Raw genomic sequence first — 17,802 nt, 5'->3', positions numbered from 1 at the left:
GCATGACGTTATTACTACACAAGTACAGTGCTTGCAGAATGATATTAATTACATTAATGGGTCAGATCCTGGCTATCTCCATCCATGTGTTGGAGATACAGACTCAGACATGATTGAGAAAGGTCCAGGACTCTGAGGCTTTGTGTTTCTCTAGAACAGGATTTCTTTCCTGTGTGCTTGTTTGGAGGTACAGTCTCATGTATGAGATGACTTTAAACTCACCATCCTCCAGCCTCTACCATGGTGAACAGGGCTTCTTCAGCTTTTTCTACTTGAGCCCCACTTTTGCCTGAGAAAGTTTTTTGTTTTGATTTGCTTTTTCTTTCTAAATAGGAGGTCTTACTATGTAGCTGAGGCTACCCAGAACTCATTGTGTAGACCAGACTAGCCAAATCTACCCTAGTGATGGCAATAAAGGTGTGCCCAACCATTCCCAGCTCAAGAAAGCTGTGTGTGAGTGTGTGGTTGTGTGTGAATTTGAGTGTGTGTGTGTTTATATCTTTGTAAGATTATATGTGCATTTGAAGGCAGGTGACTGCAGAAGTCAGAAGCAGGTGTCAGATCTCCTAAAGCTGGAGTCAAAGGCAATTGTGAGCGGCCCTGTGTGGATGCAAGAACTGAACTCAGTCCCTTAACCAGGGAGCTGTCTGTTTTTATATTACTTTATATTACTTTATTATTTTATATTTTTATATTATTTTATAGACTGAGGAGTTTTTATATTACCCTGGGCTTATGGGTGTATAATATGGGTATATTTACATCTAATATTTCCTGGTACTATAAAGAAAAGGACTTAGAACAATTCTTTTGTGCAAATATAACTTTATCATTTATTAAAAACAAAAGCACATTTGCATACTAATAAGCTAGGTGTTCTTGTTTTGTTTGTTTTTTTTTCTTTGTGTAGCCCTGGCTGTCCTAGAGTTTACTCTGTAGATCAGGCTGACCTTGAACTCACAGAGAGCCACCTGCCTCTCTGCCTCCTGAATGCTGAGATTAAAAGAATGCGCCACCACCATCTGGCAGGAGAAACTTTCTATATACAGCCAAAGTCTTGGAATTCCTAATATATTGTCTCTGAACAGACTCTGAGGCATTGGTCACTGGCATGGCGTAGCATGATGCTGTGTGCACTTCAAATGACACACTATCTGTTCCCAACCAAAGCTGCCATGAAATTATTTCATTTGTTTTGTTTTTGTCTTTTGAGACAAGGTCTATGGAGTTGTCTTGCCTGTTCTGGATATAAGTCTATGTAGACCAGGCTGGTCTTGAACTCACAGAACTCCCCCTTTGGAGTGCTGGGATTAAAGGCCCTGCCACCACAATTTTTTTTTTTTCGAGACAGGGTTTCTCTGTATAGCCCTGGCTGTCCTGGAACTCACTTTGTAGACCAGGCTGGCCTCGAACTCAGAAATCCACCTGCCTCTGCCTCCCGAGTGCTGGGATTAAAGGCGTGCGCCACCACGCCCGGCTCACAAATTTTGAGATGCAAAGTTGATGAGCACCTTAGATTTATTAGTTTGATTCTGTTGTACTTTCAGAAACCTTTTACTAGTACCAACATTTTCATGGCATCCCCTCACTGTTTTATAACCCAGAGCTGGTTTCCTAAAACAGTGTATGGACAAGGTTTGGGAGCTACTAAGGACTGGGAAGCACAAAGAAAAGACACAGGTCATAACATTACTAACATTTGGACAGGGATATACACTAGGGTAGTTTAGTTTGACTTGAAAGTTTGAGGGCCACACACCTGTAATTCCAGCATTTGAGAAGTAAAGGCAAGAGAATAGTTCCAGGCTATCCTGAGTGAGCTGAAGGTGTGAGGAACATGTGCAGAGAATAGAGTTGGGGGGAGAGAAAATTCTGAAGCAAGCGAAAGAATCAAACCTCGCAAGCATTCATTCATATGTATGTTGGTTCATTCCATCCTTCTATGAACCATATGGGGGAGGGTCCTACTTCCAACTGGTTTCACAGATTAGGACATAGGCTCTGGGCAGTTACAAAGTTTTCTAAAGTCACAGGGCTCAAAAAATGCTGGTTCAGGAATGACTCCAAAGGCCATCTTTGTGTGCATGGAACCTAGCACCTTCCACTGGGACCAGTCAAGTGGTCAGCCAGCAGCCTTAGCCAATCAGCATTGTGTAAGGCGGGCGGGCCTAGAAACCCTCGAAGCCAATCCAGTAAGGAGAGGGGCGGACTCTTGACGGAGCTGGGCGGGGCCATAACTGTCAATCTTGGTGCCTCGCGCTTCTCCCTAGGCAAGGGGCGTGGCAAGGGGAGCGCATGCGTGAGGTGTGCTTACTGGCTTAACACGCACTCACTCGAGGCCCGGAAGTGCTCGAACAGCTTCGAGGCTTGGGGGTCTCTACAGAAAAGAAGCCACCGCTCTCCACAGCCGTGTGGAGTCCAGGGCGGGGGTCCGTTAGGAGAGAAGAGGGTGAGGCACCCCTCCCCCACCCTGCCCCTCCTGGGTCCACCTCAACTATCTGAGCTGCACCCCTGACTTATGCCTGCCCTCAGGAGTGGCCCACCCTCTGAAGTCTCTTGTGAATTATGTCCTCCCCGAAGCAAGCCCTTCGACTTCTCTGGGAGCCCTCTCTCCTGCCTTACGTCTTTTATTTTTCATATTTTGAGAGTAGTCTTAATGACTCAGGCTGGCTGCAAGCTCCTGTTCTTCTTCCGTCCACTTCCTAAACTTTGGGATTACAGACTTTCACCACCATGCCTGCTCCTCTTTCCCACCTTCATTTACTATTTCCATTTCCTGTACCTCCCCAGCCCTGGATTTTCCACCTGTTCTTTCTAGTTCCTCAGAGCTCTCCAGTTGCTTATAACCTTGTTCCCAACTTATATTTTCTGTTGTTTTGTTCTTTTTGAGTCTTTTATAGTCTAAGCCGACTTCAAATTCATGATCTTCCTGCCTCAGGCTTCCAAAGAGAGATGGATATAGACAGGTACCACTCTGCCTAGTTCATCTTCCATCATTTTTATTTATCTCTATTTATATGTATAAAAACACGTATATACTGAGCTCCAAGCATAGGAACATAGGTCCATGTAATTGTTAAGCAAGTATTCTACCACTGAACTATATCCCCAGTTTTTATATTCTTAGTGCTCAGGGTACCCATGTACAAGAACCAGACTTTTTTTTCTTTTCTTTTTAAGATTTACTTTAAATTGTGTGTGTGTGTGTGTGTGTGTGTGTGTGTGTAGATGTCCACAAAAAGACAGAAGATCCGCTGGAGCTAGAGTTGGGCTATATGTGATATCTGAGATGGGTGCTGGGAACTGAGCTCAGTCCTTTGATTGAGCTGCCATGTGGGTGTTGGGAATTGAACCTTGGTTATCTGGAAGAGCAGCTAGTGCTCTTCAACTGCTGAGCCATCCCTCCTGGCCTGCTGAGCCAGCTCTTTAGGCTCCCAAGACACAGACTGTTTAGAATTTTATTTTTATACAGGAACTCACTGTGTTACCTTGGCTGGTTTTTTAATTCACTCTGTAGCCCAGGCAGGCCTCTTTAAACTTTTGATTTATCTGCTTTAGCCTTGTTGAGCAGATGGGATTAGAGGCCTGCACCACAAGGACTGGCTATTGTCTTTTAACTATTTTTCCATGATCTTATTCTCTGTTACCTTGTCCCCAATTTCCTGACATTTTTTTCCTATGAACTACCTGAACTTGATTTTGGAGTTCTTATGTGGCCAGGCCTTTTCCAGTGGCTGTCTGTATACTTCCCTCACTTCTTTAAATGGCATTCTCCCTTTTCCCTGCCCATCTTTTCCCTCTCAGCTACTGCCCTTGATTTATTTGCATCTGATGACCACTCTGTCTTCTAGGATGTCATGGACCCTCGGGGACCAGTCCCTCAGCCTTTCCAGCAGCTTCAGAAACCCGGCCGAATTCGCCGTCGCAAGACCAGGAGAGAGCGAAATAAGGCCCTGGTGAGCAGCCACAGGCCATTGGCCCGTCAGGATCCTCCCATATCCAGTCGGGATCCATGTGTGATCCTCCAGGATCCTGTGGCCTCTGCAGCCCCCAAGCTTGTTGTGATAACTCAAGGCAGGTTGAGCCGGGAGCACCGGGGTCTCTTCAACCATGAGGTGAAATCCCTGGATGTGGCCCGGCTGCTTAACAGAGGTGCCTTGGAATCACATACCCCTCTGCTACCAACCAAGCCCTCCTGCAGTCCAGTTGGAGTACAAGAACCAGACCTTCAGTCAAAAGGCAAGGAGAACAAGGTACCAGGAGGCTCAGGCCCAGGCCCACCAAATTCCCCAGATCTTCCTGTGTTGGGGCAATTGCTGGAGGAGTTGAAGTACCAACTGATTGTGCCACAAGCCTTTCCCAGGAGAAACCTAGTGCAGGAGGCCAGAGACACCATCCTAAGAACCCTACAGGGCTGCCATGGCTGTGTGCCTGATCTTGCCCTGGTGCTCCGAGGTTGCCAGCTACCCTTGCCTGGTGAGTCCACCTCCTCCCCGTCCTTCTCTCCTTCCCCACTCTGTTGTAGTTCAAATGATCTCCGTGTTCTTTCTTCTGTACCAGAGGCCAAACCGAGGGTCCCTGAGAGACAGAGGATGGCATCTTCTTGTGTCGAAGTTCCTGAGCATGCTCCACGGGAGGGGAAGCAAAGGACTCAGCAGGCAACAAAGGGGTGTGACTTTGCCATACCTCATACTTACAACAGCACCACCCCTGCACACAGGGGCAGCCAGGTGCAACCTCCAGGTCGCCAACTGCCATTCCTGTCCTCAGCATCTTCACCATCTGGAGCAGCGTGGGGTCCCCCAACAGCTTTTGATATGCTGAAAAGCATCTGGCTCATAGCCACACCACCCCCGCCCCAGCCTTGGGATGTCCGCCCACCTCAGCCCCTACCACAGCCACCATCACCCTTGTTACCCAGAACATCTGCCTTGGACTGGAGCCCCAGCCCTCCTGCCCCACTGCCCAGTCTCTCCTGGGTAGTGACTCAGAGCAGTCCAGAGGCTTGGTCCTTCCCCCCAATGAGACTATACTGAGGAGACTAAGTAGGGCTCGGGGGCAGGTATCCCACACTCCCAGTCACCTCAATAAAACATCTTCTTTGTCCTCTTGATTTTCAGTGAGTGGCTGTCTCAGGAGAGTAGCTTTCTTTCTTTTGTTTTTGTTGTTTGTTTGTTCGAGACAGGGTTTCTCAGTGTAATCTTGGCTGTCCTAGAACTTGCTCTATATACCAGGCTGAGCTTGAACTCAAGAGATCCACCTGCCTCTGCCTCCCAAGTGGGAGGGCTTTCTTTAGCTCTAAACTCCAAGGCCAAGATATCACCTGTTTTCTTGTTGGAGCCCCAGGAGCCAACAGGAGAGGGTACATGCCTCTCAGTGTTTGTTTGGGGAAGCCAACAAACAGGAGACCGGAGGAGACCTGAGGATTCAGAGTTTATAGTTATCCTCTGAGCCAGCAGGAACCATGAGCCCAATAAAACCCAACAGAACAAAGTGTAACAACTCTCTACTCCCCCAGCCCCCACAGAATAAAATTTTTCATCATCCCTCTTGGTAACAACTGGTCACATGGTAAAAAGTTTACACTCAAAGTTTTCCACGCATTTATTTTTTTCTTCTCAGTTCGTATGGTTTAATTTGTTTAGGATTTTTCTTCCGTTTTTTTCTTTTCTTTTCTCCTCCTCCTCCTCCTCCTCCTCCTCCTCCTCCTCCTCCTCCTCCTCCTCCTCCTCTTCTTCTTCTTCCTCTTCTTCTTCTTCTTCTTCTTCTTCTTCTTCTTCTTCTTCTTCTTCTTCTTCTTCTTTTTTGAGACAGTCTCCCTATGGTAGTCTGGCTGACCTGAAACTTGCTATGTAGACCAGACTGGCTTGGAATTTGGAGCAATCCACCAGTCTCTGTTTCCCAAATACTGGGATTAATTGCATGTACCATGTCTTACTCCAGGAATTTCATTTATTTGCTATTTTGGGAATGTGATTCAGGACCTTACACATAAGCTAGGCAAACATACTACCACTAAGCTACATCTCCAGCCAGAAAGCTTTTTGTTCATACTTTTCTTTTTTCCTTTTCTTTTTCTTTTTTTCTTTTTTAGACAGAGTTTCTCTGTGCAGCCCTGGCTGTCCTGGAACTCACTCTGTAGATCAGGCTAGCCTCGAACTCAGAAATCCACCTGCCTCTGCCTCACAAGTGCTGGGATTAAAGGTATGTGCCACCACTGCCCGGCCATTTTTTTCCCCCATTTTTTAAACAGATTCTCACTTATGTGGTCCTGACTGTTCTGGAATTTAATGCAGAGACCAGTCTGGCCTTGAATTCACAAAAAATTGCCTGTCCCCCCACCCCCACCCCCTACCCCGCAGATGTGTCTACCCAGAAAGCTTTTGAAATGGCATTTTGAGCAGCAGTGAATTTTCTGCAGTGGAGGGTGAAGGATAAAACTAGGAATATTTGTTGGAGTCTGATGCTGGAAGACCTTCTCAGGACTCTCAGTTGCCCTATGGGAAATGACAGCATTAATTAATAGCATTAATAGCAGCATGGGTGGGGGGCATCAAACTACACTAGGGAATAAGAGGCCCAATGATTTGTCCTAGGTCTTCTGGTAGGGACATGACAAAGCCAGCCCTGGCAGCTAGAGCACTGGCTCATCCATATCTCACCTTTGTCTTAAGCAGCTGGGGTTCACACCCTAGGGGTGGGGCAGGCAGTCAGGAGTGATTGTTTTGTTAGAAGGTTTTACTGTGTGTGTATATGTGTGTGTCCCAGAACAATGTCTCATCTTCTGTGTGTCTATGGGCTCAGGGTTGGCCAAATCTAGAGAATGGGTAATAATTTGGAGTCAAAACTGGGGATCAGTGATCAAGACAGAGCTCGGTTTTCTCGGTTATATCCTGGAGTCTGCAGTCCAGAGAAGACCCTTGCTTGCAGGAATGTGAGTTCAGTTTAGGACACACGCATCCTGAGGTTTCTTTGAGACTCCTGTAGAAGAGGATCACAGCTGGGGTGAGGTGACAAGAGAATGTTCTCTCTCAGGAGGGAAGAGTAGGAGACAGTTTAGTCCATCCCGGAGGAGGGGGCGGAGACCGCTGCGTCCAGCGGCCCCTTTAATCGGGGGCGCGCGCTGGCCAGCCCGCGCGCTCTCGCCTCCGTCACCGGGCCGGAGCGGGAGCCGGAGCCGGAGCCGGAGCCGGAGCCGGAGCCGAGCCGAGGCCAGAGCGGGAGGAATGGAGCCCTCGCGCGCGCCCGTGCTGCGCCGCCTGCTGCCGCCGCTACTGCTCTTGCTGCTGCCACTGTACCCCCGCGCCCGGGCCAAGTACGTGCGGGGCAACCTCAGCTCCAAAGAGGTGAGCACACCGAGCCATCTCCTAGCGTTCCCTGGCCCGCGGGACCCAAGAGGGGATGATGCCGCCCCGCCCCCTGCGCCCCTCCCGGGCCGGGGCGTGAGGAATGGGGGCCCGGACCAGGGAGGAGGCTGTGGGTTGGGGATTGCATTGTGGCTGTCGAGGCCAGCCTGGGTGGGGAGGGTCGGTAGGCAGAGTCAGAGTTACGGGGAACAGAGCTGCACCATGGTGGTGCTGAAGGGACAGCACCCCTCACTCCACCAAGTAGAGGTTGCCTGGCCTGCTCAGGACCAGCAAGGAGGGTTTGGGAGATTGCCCAGGATGTCATGATGGCATGGTTGGTTTGTGGGACCACCTTGGGGTTGTTTCTCTCTCTCTCTCTCTCTCTCTCTCTCTCTCTCTCTCTCTCTCTCTCTCTCTCTCTCTCTCTCTCTGCATGTGTGTGCATGTGTGTGTAACTGGGGGAATGCAGCTGAGAAAGAGTCCAGGACAGATGGTGGTGGGGATGTGCACCTGGCCATCCCTGGTCTTTTTCAGTGTGTCTGGAAGATGGGGAGGAGGAGGAGGGAGGGGGGAAGAAACTTGAGGGACATCTGAGGGAGAAAACCAGGGCAGCAGAAAATTGGACACACAGCAAAAGGATCTGGAAAGAATTCTGGAGGTGACTTAGCTGCTTTGTGGTGTTTGGGAAGCCAAGTGGCTTTGGGTAGAGAAGAAAAGTTGATGGTCTGTGGGTAGGGTCAAGCTGAGTTCTTGAAGGACTCAGATCTCACTGGATTCTTTTTGCCAGGATTGGGTGTTCCTGACAAGATTTTGTTTCCTTTCGGATTATGGCCGACTGGACTTCCGATTCCGATACCCCGAGGTGAGTCTCCCTAGCCACTCTCCTTAGCTGAGGCTGGACACTCCCTTGGCCCTCCTTGGCAAAAGCTTTCCAACTTCTATAAACACCCCAACCGCCAAATCTCTACAGGCAAAGTGCTGTCAGAACATCCTCCTCTACTTTGACGACCCGTCCCAGTGGCCAGCGGTGTACAAGGCAAGGGACAAGGTGAGAGCTGGGAAGAGTGGGTATGTGAGGGGTGTCCAGGGACAGAAGGCCACAGCCATTCAGAGGGTGACCATGCCTCTGCCTTGCCCTAGGACTGTTTGGCCAAGGAGTCGGTGATCAGGCCAGAGAACAACCAGGTCATCAACCTCACCACTCAGTACGCCTGGTCGGGCTGTCAGGTGCGAGGCAGTGCAGAGGGGCTAAAGGTCTAGGGCCTGGTGCCATCGCAGATGAGACTTCAGCCTTTTGGCTTCTCCCCAGGTGGTGTCAGAGGAGGGAACTCGCTACCTGAGCTGCTCCAGTGGCCGCAGCTTCCGTTCTGTGCGTGAAAGATGGTGGTATATCGCACTCAGCAAGTGTGGGGTAAGGGCCTGGGGCAGCTGCCTGGCTTTTCTCCTCTTTCCCTTCCTGTTGACCTCCCCCTACCTGCCCAGAGCCCCACTTAGGCCTCCCCACTCCCCACAGGGAGATGGGCTGCAGTTGGAGTATGAGATGGTCCTTACCAACGGCAAGTCTTTCTGGACACGGCACTTCTCAGCTGATGAATTTGGTGAGCAGATCTGAGAGGAACAGTGCAGGATGGAAGCCCCAGCAGGTAGAAATGCCCACTCCCAAAACCTTCTCCCACCTCTTCCGTTGAATCCTAGGGATTTTGGAGACAGATGTGACCTTTCTCCTCATCTTCACCCTCATCTTTGTCCTCTCTTGTTACTTTGGATGTGAGTATAGCACATTTGGGGGGAGAAGTGGGACAAGTGGGAGAGCTGAGATATGGAAATGCCCCCCCCCCCCCCGCCGCACCTGGATAAAGCTTTCCCATATCCTCCTTAGATTTGCTGAAAGGCCGTCAGTTACTCCACACAACTTATAAAATGTTCATGGCTGCAGCAGGAGTGGAGGGTAAGCTTTTGAGTTCTCTCAGAAGAGGGCCTTGGGTCTGAGGGTGGAGGGCTGGGTCCTCTATACTCCTGGGTCTGAGGAAAGGGATGTGGCCTGATGGATCTGAGGGAGGAGAGGCTGGGACTATGGCCTCCAGAGTTTTCCTAGCAAGTTATCCTAGCAGATATTCTGGGCTTCTTTCTGATGGGGGTGGCAGAGGGTTTGCTAGACGACAGTGGTGTCCCAAAGCTGGTTTCTGTCTTTCCTCGGTCTCTCATTCCCTCCTAGTCCTGAGCCTCCTGTTTTTCTGCATCTACTGGGGCCAGTATGCCACAGATGGCATTGGCAATGGCAGCGTGAAGATCTTGGGTGAGAATAGATGAACCATAGAAGGTAGAAGCACCCCCCACCCCCGCCCCAGGGCCGGGTGATTGGAACCATCTTCTCCTCTTTCCCCAGCCAAGCTGCTCTTCTCCTCCAGCTTCCTCATCTTCCTGCTCACACTCATCCTCCTCGGGAAGGGATTCACGGTGACACGGTGCCCGGGCAGGGACTGCGCATTGGGGTGGCTGGGCTGGGGAGTAGGGCAGGGAGGTGGAGGTGGGGGGTGTGGCAGCTCCCTCCTCCCTGACAGCATCCACCCTGCTGTCTCCTCCCCTACGGCCTGCTTGCCAGAGGCCGCATCAGCCACTCAGGCTCCGTGAAGTTGTCTGTGTACATGACCCTGTACACCCTCACCCACGTGGTGTTGCTCATCTACGAGGCAGAAGTGAGTGTCCAAAGCTCCTGCCAGCCCCTCTCCTTCCTGCCCCATCTACTGGCCCTCCCCACAGAGCATCCTCTTTCCCACCCTGAGTTTCTGCCTTCCCATCTGTCTCTCAGTGACTCCTCTCTCTTCACCATTTCTGAGTAGCTTCCCGCCTCCTTGTTTCTCATTGTCCCCATGTCCAAGAGTCAGAGACATAGTTCTGTTTAAGCCCGCCCCCCTTCCTAGATGGTCACTCCCACCCTTACTCTGGGCTTGTTTCTGCCCAGAGTTAGGAGTACCTTGGCCTTATTGTGGGCACTTTCAGGGGCTTTCCACCTCTTGTATGGGACGATAGTAGGGCCTCTCACTGTGTCACCTAGGGTGTGAGTGATAGCATTTAGTCCCACAGTGGGCACACAGTAGTCGTCGTAGGCTCCTTGCATACCTGTATGTAATTCTAGCCCCATCCCTAGCGGTCCCACTACTTCTGGCCTGACCCTTTCCTCTGTTCCAGCCCGGGTGCCCAAGGGTGGGATCCAGGCTCAGAGGCCAGAGCTATGACCATCCTTGTTTTGTGGGTCCAGTTCTTTGACCCAGGCCAGGTACTATACACATACGAGTCTCCGGCTGGTTATGGGCTCATCGGGCTGCAGGTGGCTGCCTATGTGTGGTTCTGCTATGCTGTGCTGGTCTCCCTTCGGCACTATCCGGAGAAGCAGCCCTTTTATGTGCCCTTCTTTGCTGCCTATACTCTCTGGTGAGACATGGTGGGGTCCCAACCTACCTTACCCCTCAAACTAGATCATTCATAGGAAGGAAAATGAGCTTTCAAAACAAGTGGGTGTTAACCTGAAATTACCCTCTCAAAGTAAAATGTGGAAAAAAAGCGCCAGAATTTGGGAGGCTAACTAGTGAGGATTGCCAGCTCTTGCTACGTAGTCAGCGTCTCAAAACAAAAACAACAAAAGCAAAATCCAAAGAAACTGTTAAAGGCTTTCACGGAGCTAGGCAAGGTGGCTCATGCCTGTATCATAGTATTCTGGAGCCAGAGACAGGAGGATCAAGAATCCAAAGGCCAGCCTTTGGTGGCACACGCCTTTAATCCTAGCACTCGGGAGGCAGAGGCAGGTGGATTTCTGAGTTCGAGGCCAGCCTGGTCTACAAAGTGACCAGGACAGCCAGGGCTACACAGAGAAACCCTGTCTCAAAAAACTTAAAAAAAAAAAAAAAAAAAAGAATTCAAGGGCCAGCCTGAGCTACATGAGAACCCTGTCTCCAAAACCAAACCGAACTAAACCAGAAGTATTTACAGAAAATTTGTCATATTGCTTCATAGGATAGGGTCTTTACTAGGATCACCTTCAGAGGTTATCTTGAAGGGCATGAGATGGAAAGGGCAGACAGTGATGGCACACACCTTTAATCCCAGCACTTGGGATACAGAGGCAGGCGGATTTCTGAGTTCGAGGCCAGCCTGGTCTACAGAGTGAGTTCCATGACAGCCAGGGCTACACAGAGAAACCCTGTCTCAGAAAAATCATTCAAATAAAACTCCGAAACCAACCAACCAACCAACCAGAAAAACCTCAGTTATTGCTCAGCGATGCTCATGTAAAGTGGGCAGATTCTGAGCCAGACTGCCGGGGTGTAGATTCCAGATCTGAAGCTTCCAAACGGTACGGCCTCAGAGCAACCCTTTGCTTTGTCACTGTTATAGGAATGGAAACTGTCTTTGTTTCCTGAGCTCAGTGTGGGTGCTAAATGAGCTCATAGATGTAAAATGTTCTGGAAACATGCAGTCAAGTCCTTGTTCTTCATTCATCTGACCCTGGGATATCTCTGGAGGTCCGTGAGGTTGATACGTTGCCAGGGTTGGGGTGATGTGGAGCAGAGTTAAATTCAGCCCAGTCTTTGTTCACTGGACTCTCCCAGGCCAGTGGGGTTTGGGTCCTCTTTCAACATCTGGCTTTCAAAGGCTAACCATGCCCATGGCGCAGTTTGGGATCTGCTTGTGGCCTGTGAGTGACGGCAGGGAGGTGGGCACGTGGGACAGGGTGGAGAGCAGAGGTGGCAACCCATTCTAAACCTCCCCGCAGGTTCTTCGCTGTCCCCGTCATGGCTCTGATCGCCAATTTTGGGATCCCAAAGTGGGCCCGAGAGAAGATAGTCAACGGTATCCAGCTGGGGATCCACCTCTATGCCCATGGCGTGTTTCTGGTGAGAACGGGAATCCCAGAGAATGCACGAACCTCCTGCCTGCTATGCGCTTGAATGTGCTTCCCTCTATAGAGCTCCTGGCCTACCACTCTTTTGTTTTTATTTATTTTTGAGATGGGCTTTCTGTGCAGTCCCATCTGACTTGCAATTTGTGGCATCCCACCTCAGTTTCTTGAATGCTGAGACTGCGGGCTCATGACACCGCACTCAGTCCCCATCTTCCTTGCATCTACTCTGTGGTCACTGGAAGACACTGTCTGGAAGCCTGCTAGGTACTCTACCATATCCCCCAGAGCTCTCCTTCTCTGTCACTTCTCTTGACCTTGTCTCCTGGCCTCTTCACACAAGCCCCTCTTTCTTTGTACCCCTCCCCCACATGCATTCTTGACTCTGTGTCCCCAGGCTCTCACGTTTCTGTTTGCACTATCACTACCCACCCAAAGCCCTTGGTCACCCTTTCAGTCACCCTTTCTCCCCATTCTCCCATCGAGAGCTATTGCTCAAGCATCAGTTAAATGGGACAGACTGGGGCTCTTGGGATCCTAGCTTTGAATGGCATTTATACCACACCTAGGCTCGAGGAAGATCTTAGCTCTTATCTATTAATTTTGTTTTAGCTGTCATTTGTCCTGGCTCACATCCTATCCTTTTTTCCTGGTGACAGTCCTCATATACACTTACTTAGCGGTTTGTGCGTATATGTGGGTGTGGAGGGGTATCTTTTTTTTTTTTTTTTTTTTTAAGATTTATTTATTGATTATAAGCTGTCTTCAGACACTCCAGAAGAGGGCGCCAGATCTCATTACAGATGGTTGTGAGCCACCATGTGGTTGCTGGGATTTGAACTCTGGACCTTCGGAAGAGCAGTCGGGTGCTCTTACCCACTGAGCCGTCTCTCCAGCCCCCCTTTTTTTTTTTTTTTTAAACACAGGTACTCACTAGGTTCCCCTAGCTTACCTAGAACTCACTATATAGACCAGGCTGGCCTTGAACTCACAGAGATTGCCTCCTCCTGACTACTGAGTGCTGGGATCAAAGGTTTGTGCCACCACACCCAGTTGCAGATTTGTTTTTTAAGACAGTCTCACTGTGTCGGTCAACCTGGCCTCAAATTTACCGTGTTTCCCCTGCCTAGCCTTTTGAGTAATATATTTGGGGTTAGAGATGTGCATCATTGCACCTGGCTCACAATGTTAATGCATACATCCATCAGCTATCCCCTGAACACCTGTTTCCGACCCCTCCTGCTTCTTTTTTCTTTCTTTCCTTCTTTCTTTCCTTTCTTCTTCCTTCCCTCCTTTCCTTCCTTCCTTTCTTTCCCCACTCCTCTTCTCCAATCCCCATCCCCTTCTTGAGACAGAATCTTGCTATACAGCCCTGACTGCCCTTGATATCACAGCAATCTTCCTGTCTTTGCCTTCCAAGTTCTGGGATTCACTAGTATACCAGTCTTTAGCCGATTCTTATTTTTTATTTTTTTTTGGTTTTTCAAGACAGGGTTTCTCTGTGTAGCCCTGGCTGTCCTGGCACTCATTTTGTAGACCAGGCTGTCCTCGAACTCAGAAATCCGCCTGCTTCTGCCTCCCGAGTGCTGGGATTAAAGGCGTGCGCCACCACGCCCGGCTTTATTTTTTTTTTTAAAGAGTTATTTATTGATTATATGTAAGTTCACTGTAGCTGTCTTCAGACACACCAGAAGAGGGAGTCAGATCTTGTTACAGATGGTTGTGAGCCACCATGTGGTTGCTGGGATTTGAACTCCGGACCCTCGGAAGAGCAGTCGGGTGCTCTTACCCACTGAGCCATCTCACCAGCCCCTAGCCGATTTTTGCTAGAAATATCCATACACATTTTACCCTCTGGGTTCTTTGCCCAAATTGCCAGGAAGTCCAGGAGTCATTGTAAATGCTATACAGAGAGTAGATGCTGAATCTCCAGGGACCCATGGTCTTTGGTGGCAGACCATGCACTTTGAAACCTGCTATTCTCTGGCAGATAATCAGGGCTCACATGGGGGATGGTGCATAAAAGGAAATAGGTATAGTTAAATTTGGCATGATGCCTGTAAACTCATCACTTCACAGTTGGAGGCAGGAGGATCAGGAGTTCAAGTCATTCTCCCACAGAAATATTGCAGGAAAAAATTATACAGAAAAAATATAATTTTGGGCAACATGCGACCTTGTCTCAAAAGAGAGAGAGAGAGAGAGAGAGAGAACAAAAGTAAGTATCATTGAAGGTTTTAGCTTTTTAACCCTGGGGACCTATATTCTGCAGCATGCCCAGCCCCCAAGGAAGGGACCAGGTCTGCCATCTTCCACCTCAGGACCTAGCTTAAGTGTAGACTTTACTCATCTTCCTTGGGTGGTGTATCTAGAAGCTCAGCAAGAAGTCAGAAGGGGATAGGCAGGAAAGAAACACCGAGAACCCACCGTGCATGAGGCTCTGTAGCAGTGGCTTTCATTTCCACCTTCTCATCTTTCCAGATAGGCACCTTAATCCTTTTTGGCTGGTGAGGCTCAGGTTGTTTAATCAACGTGCCCCAGATCCAGCACTTAGTGAGGGATGGAGCCAAGAGCTGCACCGCCAGCTCAGAGCTCAGAATGCGAGACAAGTGTCCTTGCTGCTTTCTTTCACCTTCAGTCAGCTTCTTTCTGAAGCATGCCAAGCGAGCGAGCTGCATCCAGCACAGCCTCAGTGAGGTCGAGGTCGAGTTGAGCTACTGGATGGAGTATGGTGGCAGAATGGGATCTAGAAACATCCATCGCCTATATTCTGGAAACGTTTGACCAGTATTTATTGACAGCCAGGCATTGCAAAAGATTCAGCTTGGGACAGGGAATAGAAAAGTCAAGTTCTGCTGGGCGGTGGTGACGCACGCCTTTAATCCGAGTACTCAGGAGGGAGAGGCAGGCGGATCTCTGAATTTGAGGCCAGCCTAGGTTACAGAGTGAGTTCCAGGACAGCCAGGGCTGTAACACTCACTGTCTTGAAAAGTCAAAACCAAACCAAATGCAACCAAACCAAAAAAGTAGTCAAGTTCTAACTCTGGTGGTAAATGCTTATAATCCAAGCACTTGATGCCCAAGGCACGAGGATGCTGCACAGACTGTTTCAGAAGAGGAGAAAACGTTGAGTTCCTTCCTTTAATGAGTTGACATTCTAGAGAGCCTACTAATGGATGTTTAGCTGAACTGTGTGTTTATGGACACCTTCTGTGTGTGGTGCTGAACATCAGTCTAGCACTAGGAAGGTGGAGGGGGGAAATCAGGAGTCTGGGAGGAGGTCAGGAGTTCAAGGTCATTTTTAGCTACATAGCAAGTTTGAGAACAGCCTGGACTACATAGACCGTCTCAAAAAGAAAACAAAGCAAAACAGGAAAGAGCGGTAAAACACTTCTGCTCTTTAATCTGTGCTCTCTAAGAAGGTGCCTAATGAGTTTAGGTAAGGCAGTGTGTAACTGAGAAACAGCTTTACATTTAATTTTGATTCAATTTAAGCCATATGTGGCTAGTGGCTCTCATACTGGGCAGCACAGGACACTGCCCGCAACCAATCAATTATGACATCCAGTAGTCAGGATTGTGATATTGGAAACACCACTAAGCATAGTAATTAGAGAGGCGTGTTGAGGGAAAAGGTCAGAATGCCGGCAGATACCCTACTCCTGGTGTCCAAGGCAGTCTGAATGGTTCAAAGGCAATGTAGAGAGGTCAAGTGGAGGGGAATCATCTAAGTCTCTACACTTTATAGGGACAGTCTGGGGCTGGACACTGCTTCTCTAACCTGTGCCTGACTTTTCTCAGATCATGACCCGCCCATCGGCCGCCAACAAGAACTTTCCGTACCACGTGCGAACTTCACAGATCGCCTCCGCTGGGGTCCCTGGACCCGGAGGGAGCCAATCAGCAGATAAAGCCTTCCCGCAGCACGTCTATGGAAACGTGACGTTCATCAGCGACTCGGTGCCCAACTTCACGGAGCTCTTCTCCATCCCCCCGCCAACCTCCTCTGTAAGCTCCGCAGCCCCGGCGCCCGAGGAGCTGCTGGCGCCGCCCCTGGAGTACCTGACCCCGCTCCCCGCCCCGCCGCCACCCCCTGCTCATTGGCGTCTGAGCCCACCCCTGGCCTTCCGTACTCCCCGCGCCCCGACGCCCCGCCTCGACCGTCCCCCGGCGCCCGCGCCCACCCTGCCAGACTGGGTCCTGGCGCTGTTGCGCACGCCCCCGAGGACACCCCGCGCTGTGCCCCCGCCGCCTGCCTTCCGAGGCTGGTCCCCATCTCCCCCACCGCCTCCAGAGTTTGCCCGGCGCACTCCAACGCCACCCCTTGAATACCTGGCCCCACTGCCCAGGCGCCCAGCCACCCATTCCTTCCCTGATTGACAAATGCGTTTATATTTGGGGTGGTGGGAGTCCTCTAGGGGGAGGGGGACGGGCCTTCGGGGCCGCATTTGCTCCCCCGAGGGTTCTGGGCAGCTTCTGACCCTGACCCCCCATCCCAGGCCGGGAAGCAGGTGGAGGAGACAGCGGTGGCGGCGGCGGTGGCCCCGAGGGGCCGTGTGGTGACCATGGCCGAGCCGGGCGCAGCCTCCCCGCCCCCACCCGCTCGGTTCTCCAAGGCGGTCGACTCGGGCTGGGATGGCCCGACGCCGTCCTACCAGCCGCTTGTGCCCCAGACGGCGGCGCCGCACACCGGCTTCACCGAATACTTCAGCATGCACACAGCCGGGGGCCCTGCACCCCCGGTCTGAGCATCCCTTCCCCGCCTCTGCCCCACGGGCGGCGCACCGGGCCCCGGCTGGGCTCCGGAACCCCGTTTCTCTCCCGGCCCAAGGGCTCGGCCATGCCAGGCATCCCGCGCCCCTCCCACACCCCGCGCCCACTTTGGATGCGCTGCGTCCTGCCCCTTTCCCTCTTGTGCCAAACGGTCCCGCGGGAGCCGTTCTCCGCGTCCCCTCCCTCAGCCCCTGCCCCGAATGGCTCCGGAATCTGGACTCCCGCTGTTCCGTGATCTCCGCCCCCCTGACCCCCTTCGAGACCTCTGACCCTGCTGGACTCCGGAACACCCGTGACGACCGCCTGGACCCTGCCCGACCTTCCAGGACCCTGCGACCCTCGAGCCACTGTTCAGAGACGGATATTGTGAAGTTGGTCTCTACTTTGAAACCCTCCTTGGGGTTTGTGACCTCGGACCTGTGCTTTGTCCGTCCATCTGAATGCCAAGGACCTTCACATGGTCTGTGGCAGAAAGACGTTTTCTCTTCTTGCCAAAATAAAGAGGATTCGTTGAGTTTTTAATCTATAACATGGTTTCTTTTCCATCTTAGCTGAAAAAAGGAAAAGACGCATGAGTAGGTTTCCTGAATGTATGTCAGCGTACTATGCGCGCACATTGTGTAGAAGGCCAGAAGAAGGCGTTGGATTTCCACTATATGGGTTCTGGGAATCGAACCAGGGTCTTCTGCAAGGGCAACATGTTCTGAACCACTAAGTCGTCTCTCCAGCTTCTTTTATGTATTGATGGTGCTTTAAGTCACACGGGTCTCACTGTATCCATCTAGG

General features: G+C 50.8%; 2 protein-coding genes across 4 annotated transcripts; both read left to right on the top strand.

Moving 5' to 3' along the window:
- Nucleotides 1–2,391: 2,391 nt before the first annotated feature.
- On the top strand, nt 2,392–5,095 carry Prr19 (proline rich 19). Its single transcript, XM_021168271.2, has 3 exons — nt 2,392–2,449; nt 3,852–4,476; nt 4,561–5,095. Exons 2-3 carry the CDS (start codon nt 3,858–3,860, stop codon nt 5,034–5,036), a joined length of 1,095 nt encoding a protein of 364 aa, XP_021023930.1. The 5' UTR covers nt 2,392–2,449; nt 3,852–3,857; the 3' UTR covers nt 5,037–5,095.
- A 2,065-nt stretch (nt 5,096–7,160) lies between these two features.
- Tmem145 (transmembrane protein 145) lies at nt 7,161–17,251 on the top strand. 3 transcript variants are annotated; one of them, XM_021168642.3, is made up of 15 exons: nt 7,161–7,346; nt 8,134–8,208; nt 8,317–8,394; nt 8,487–8,573; nt 8,656–8,757; nt 8,860–8,944; nt 9,042–9,113; nt 9,226–9,294; nt 9,562–9,642; nt 9,733–9,811; nt 9,949–10,042; nt 10,606–10,778; nt 12,118–12,238; nt 16,045–16,251; nt 16,743–17,251. In XM_021168642.3, exons 1-15 carry the CDS (start codon nt 7,227–7,229, stop codon nt 16,989–16,991), a joined length of 1,692 nt encoding a protein of 563 aa, XP_021024301.1. In that variant the 5' UTR covers nt 7,161–7,226; the 3' UTR covers nt 16,992–17,251. The 3 variants fall into 3 exon arrangements, with proteins under 3 accessions (XP_021024301.1, XP_021024298.1, XP_021024300.1); XM_021168639.3 differs by having other exon boundaries at nt 16,045–16,967; XM_021168641.3 differs by lacking the exon at nt 9,562–9,642 and having other exon boundaries at nt 16,045–16,967.
- The last annotated feature ends 551 nt before the right edge of the window (nt 17,252–17,802 follow it).

Source organism: Mus caroli, unplaced genomic scaffold (genome assembly GCF_978045245.1).
Source record: "Mus caroli unplaced genomic scaffold, Mus_caroli_1 scaffold_8, whole genome shotgun sequence".
NCBI classification, from domain to species: domain Eukaryota; kingdom Metazoa; phylum Chordata; class Mammalia; order Rodentia; family Muridae; genus Mus; species Mus caroli.
Note: the sequence above shows the minus strand (reverse complement) of the source record. Positions and strands in the feature narration are given on the sequence as shown.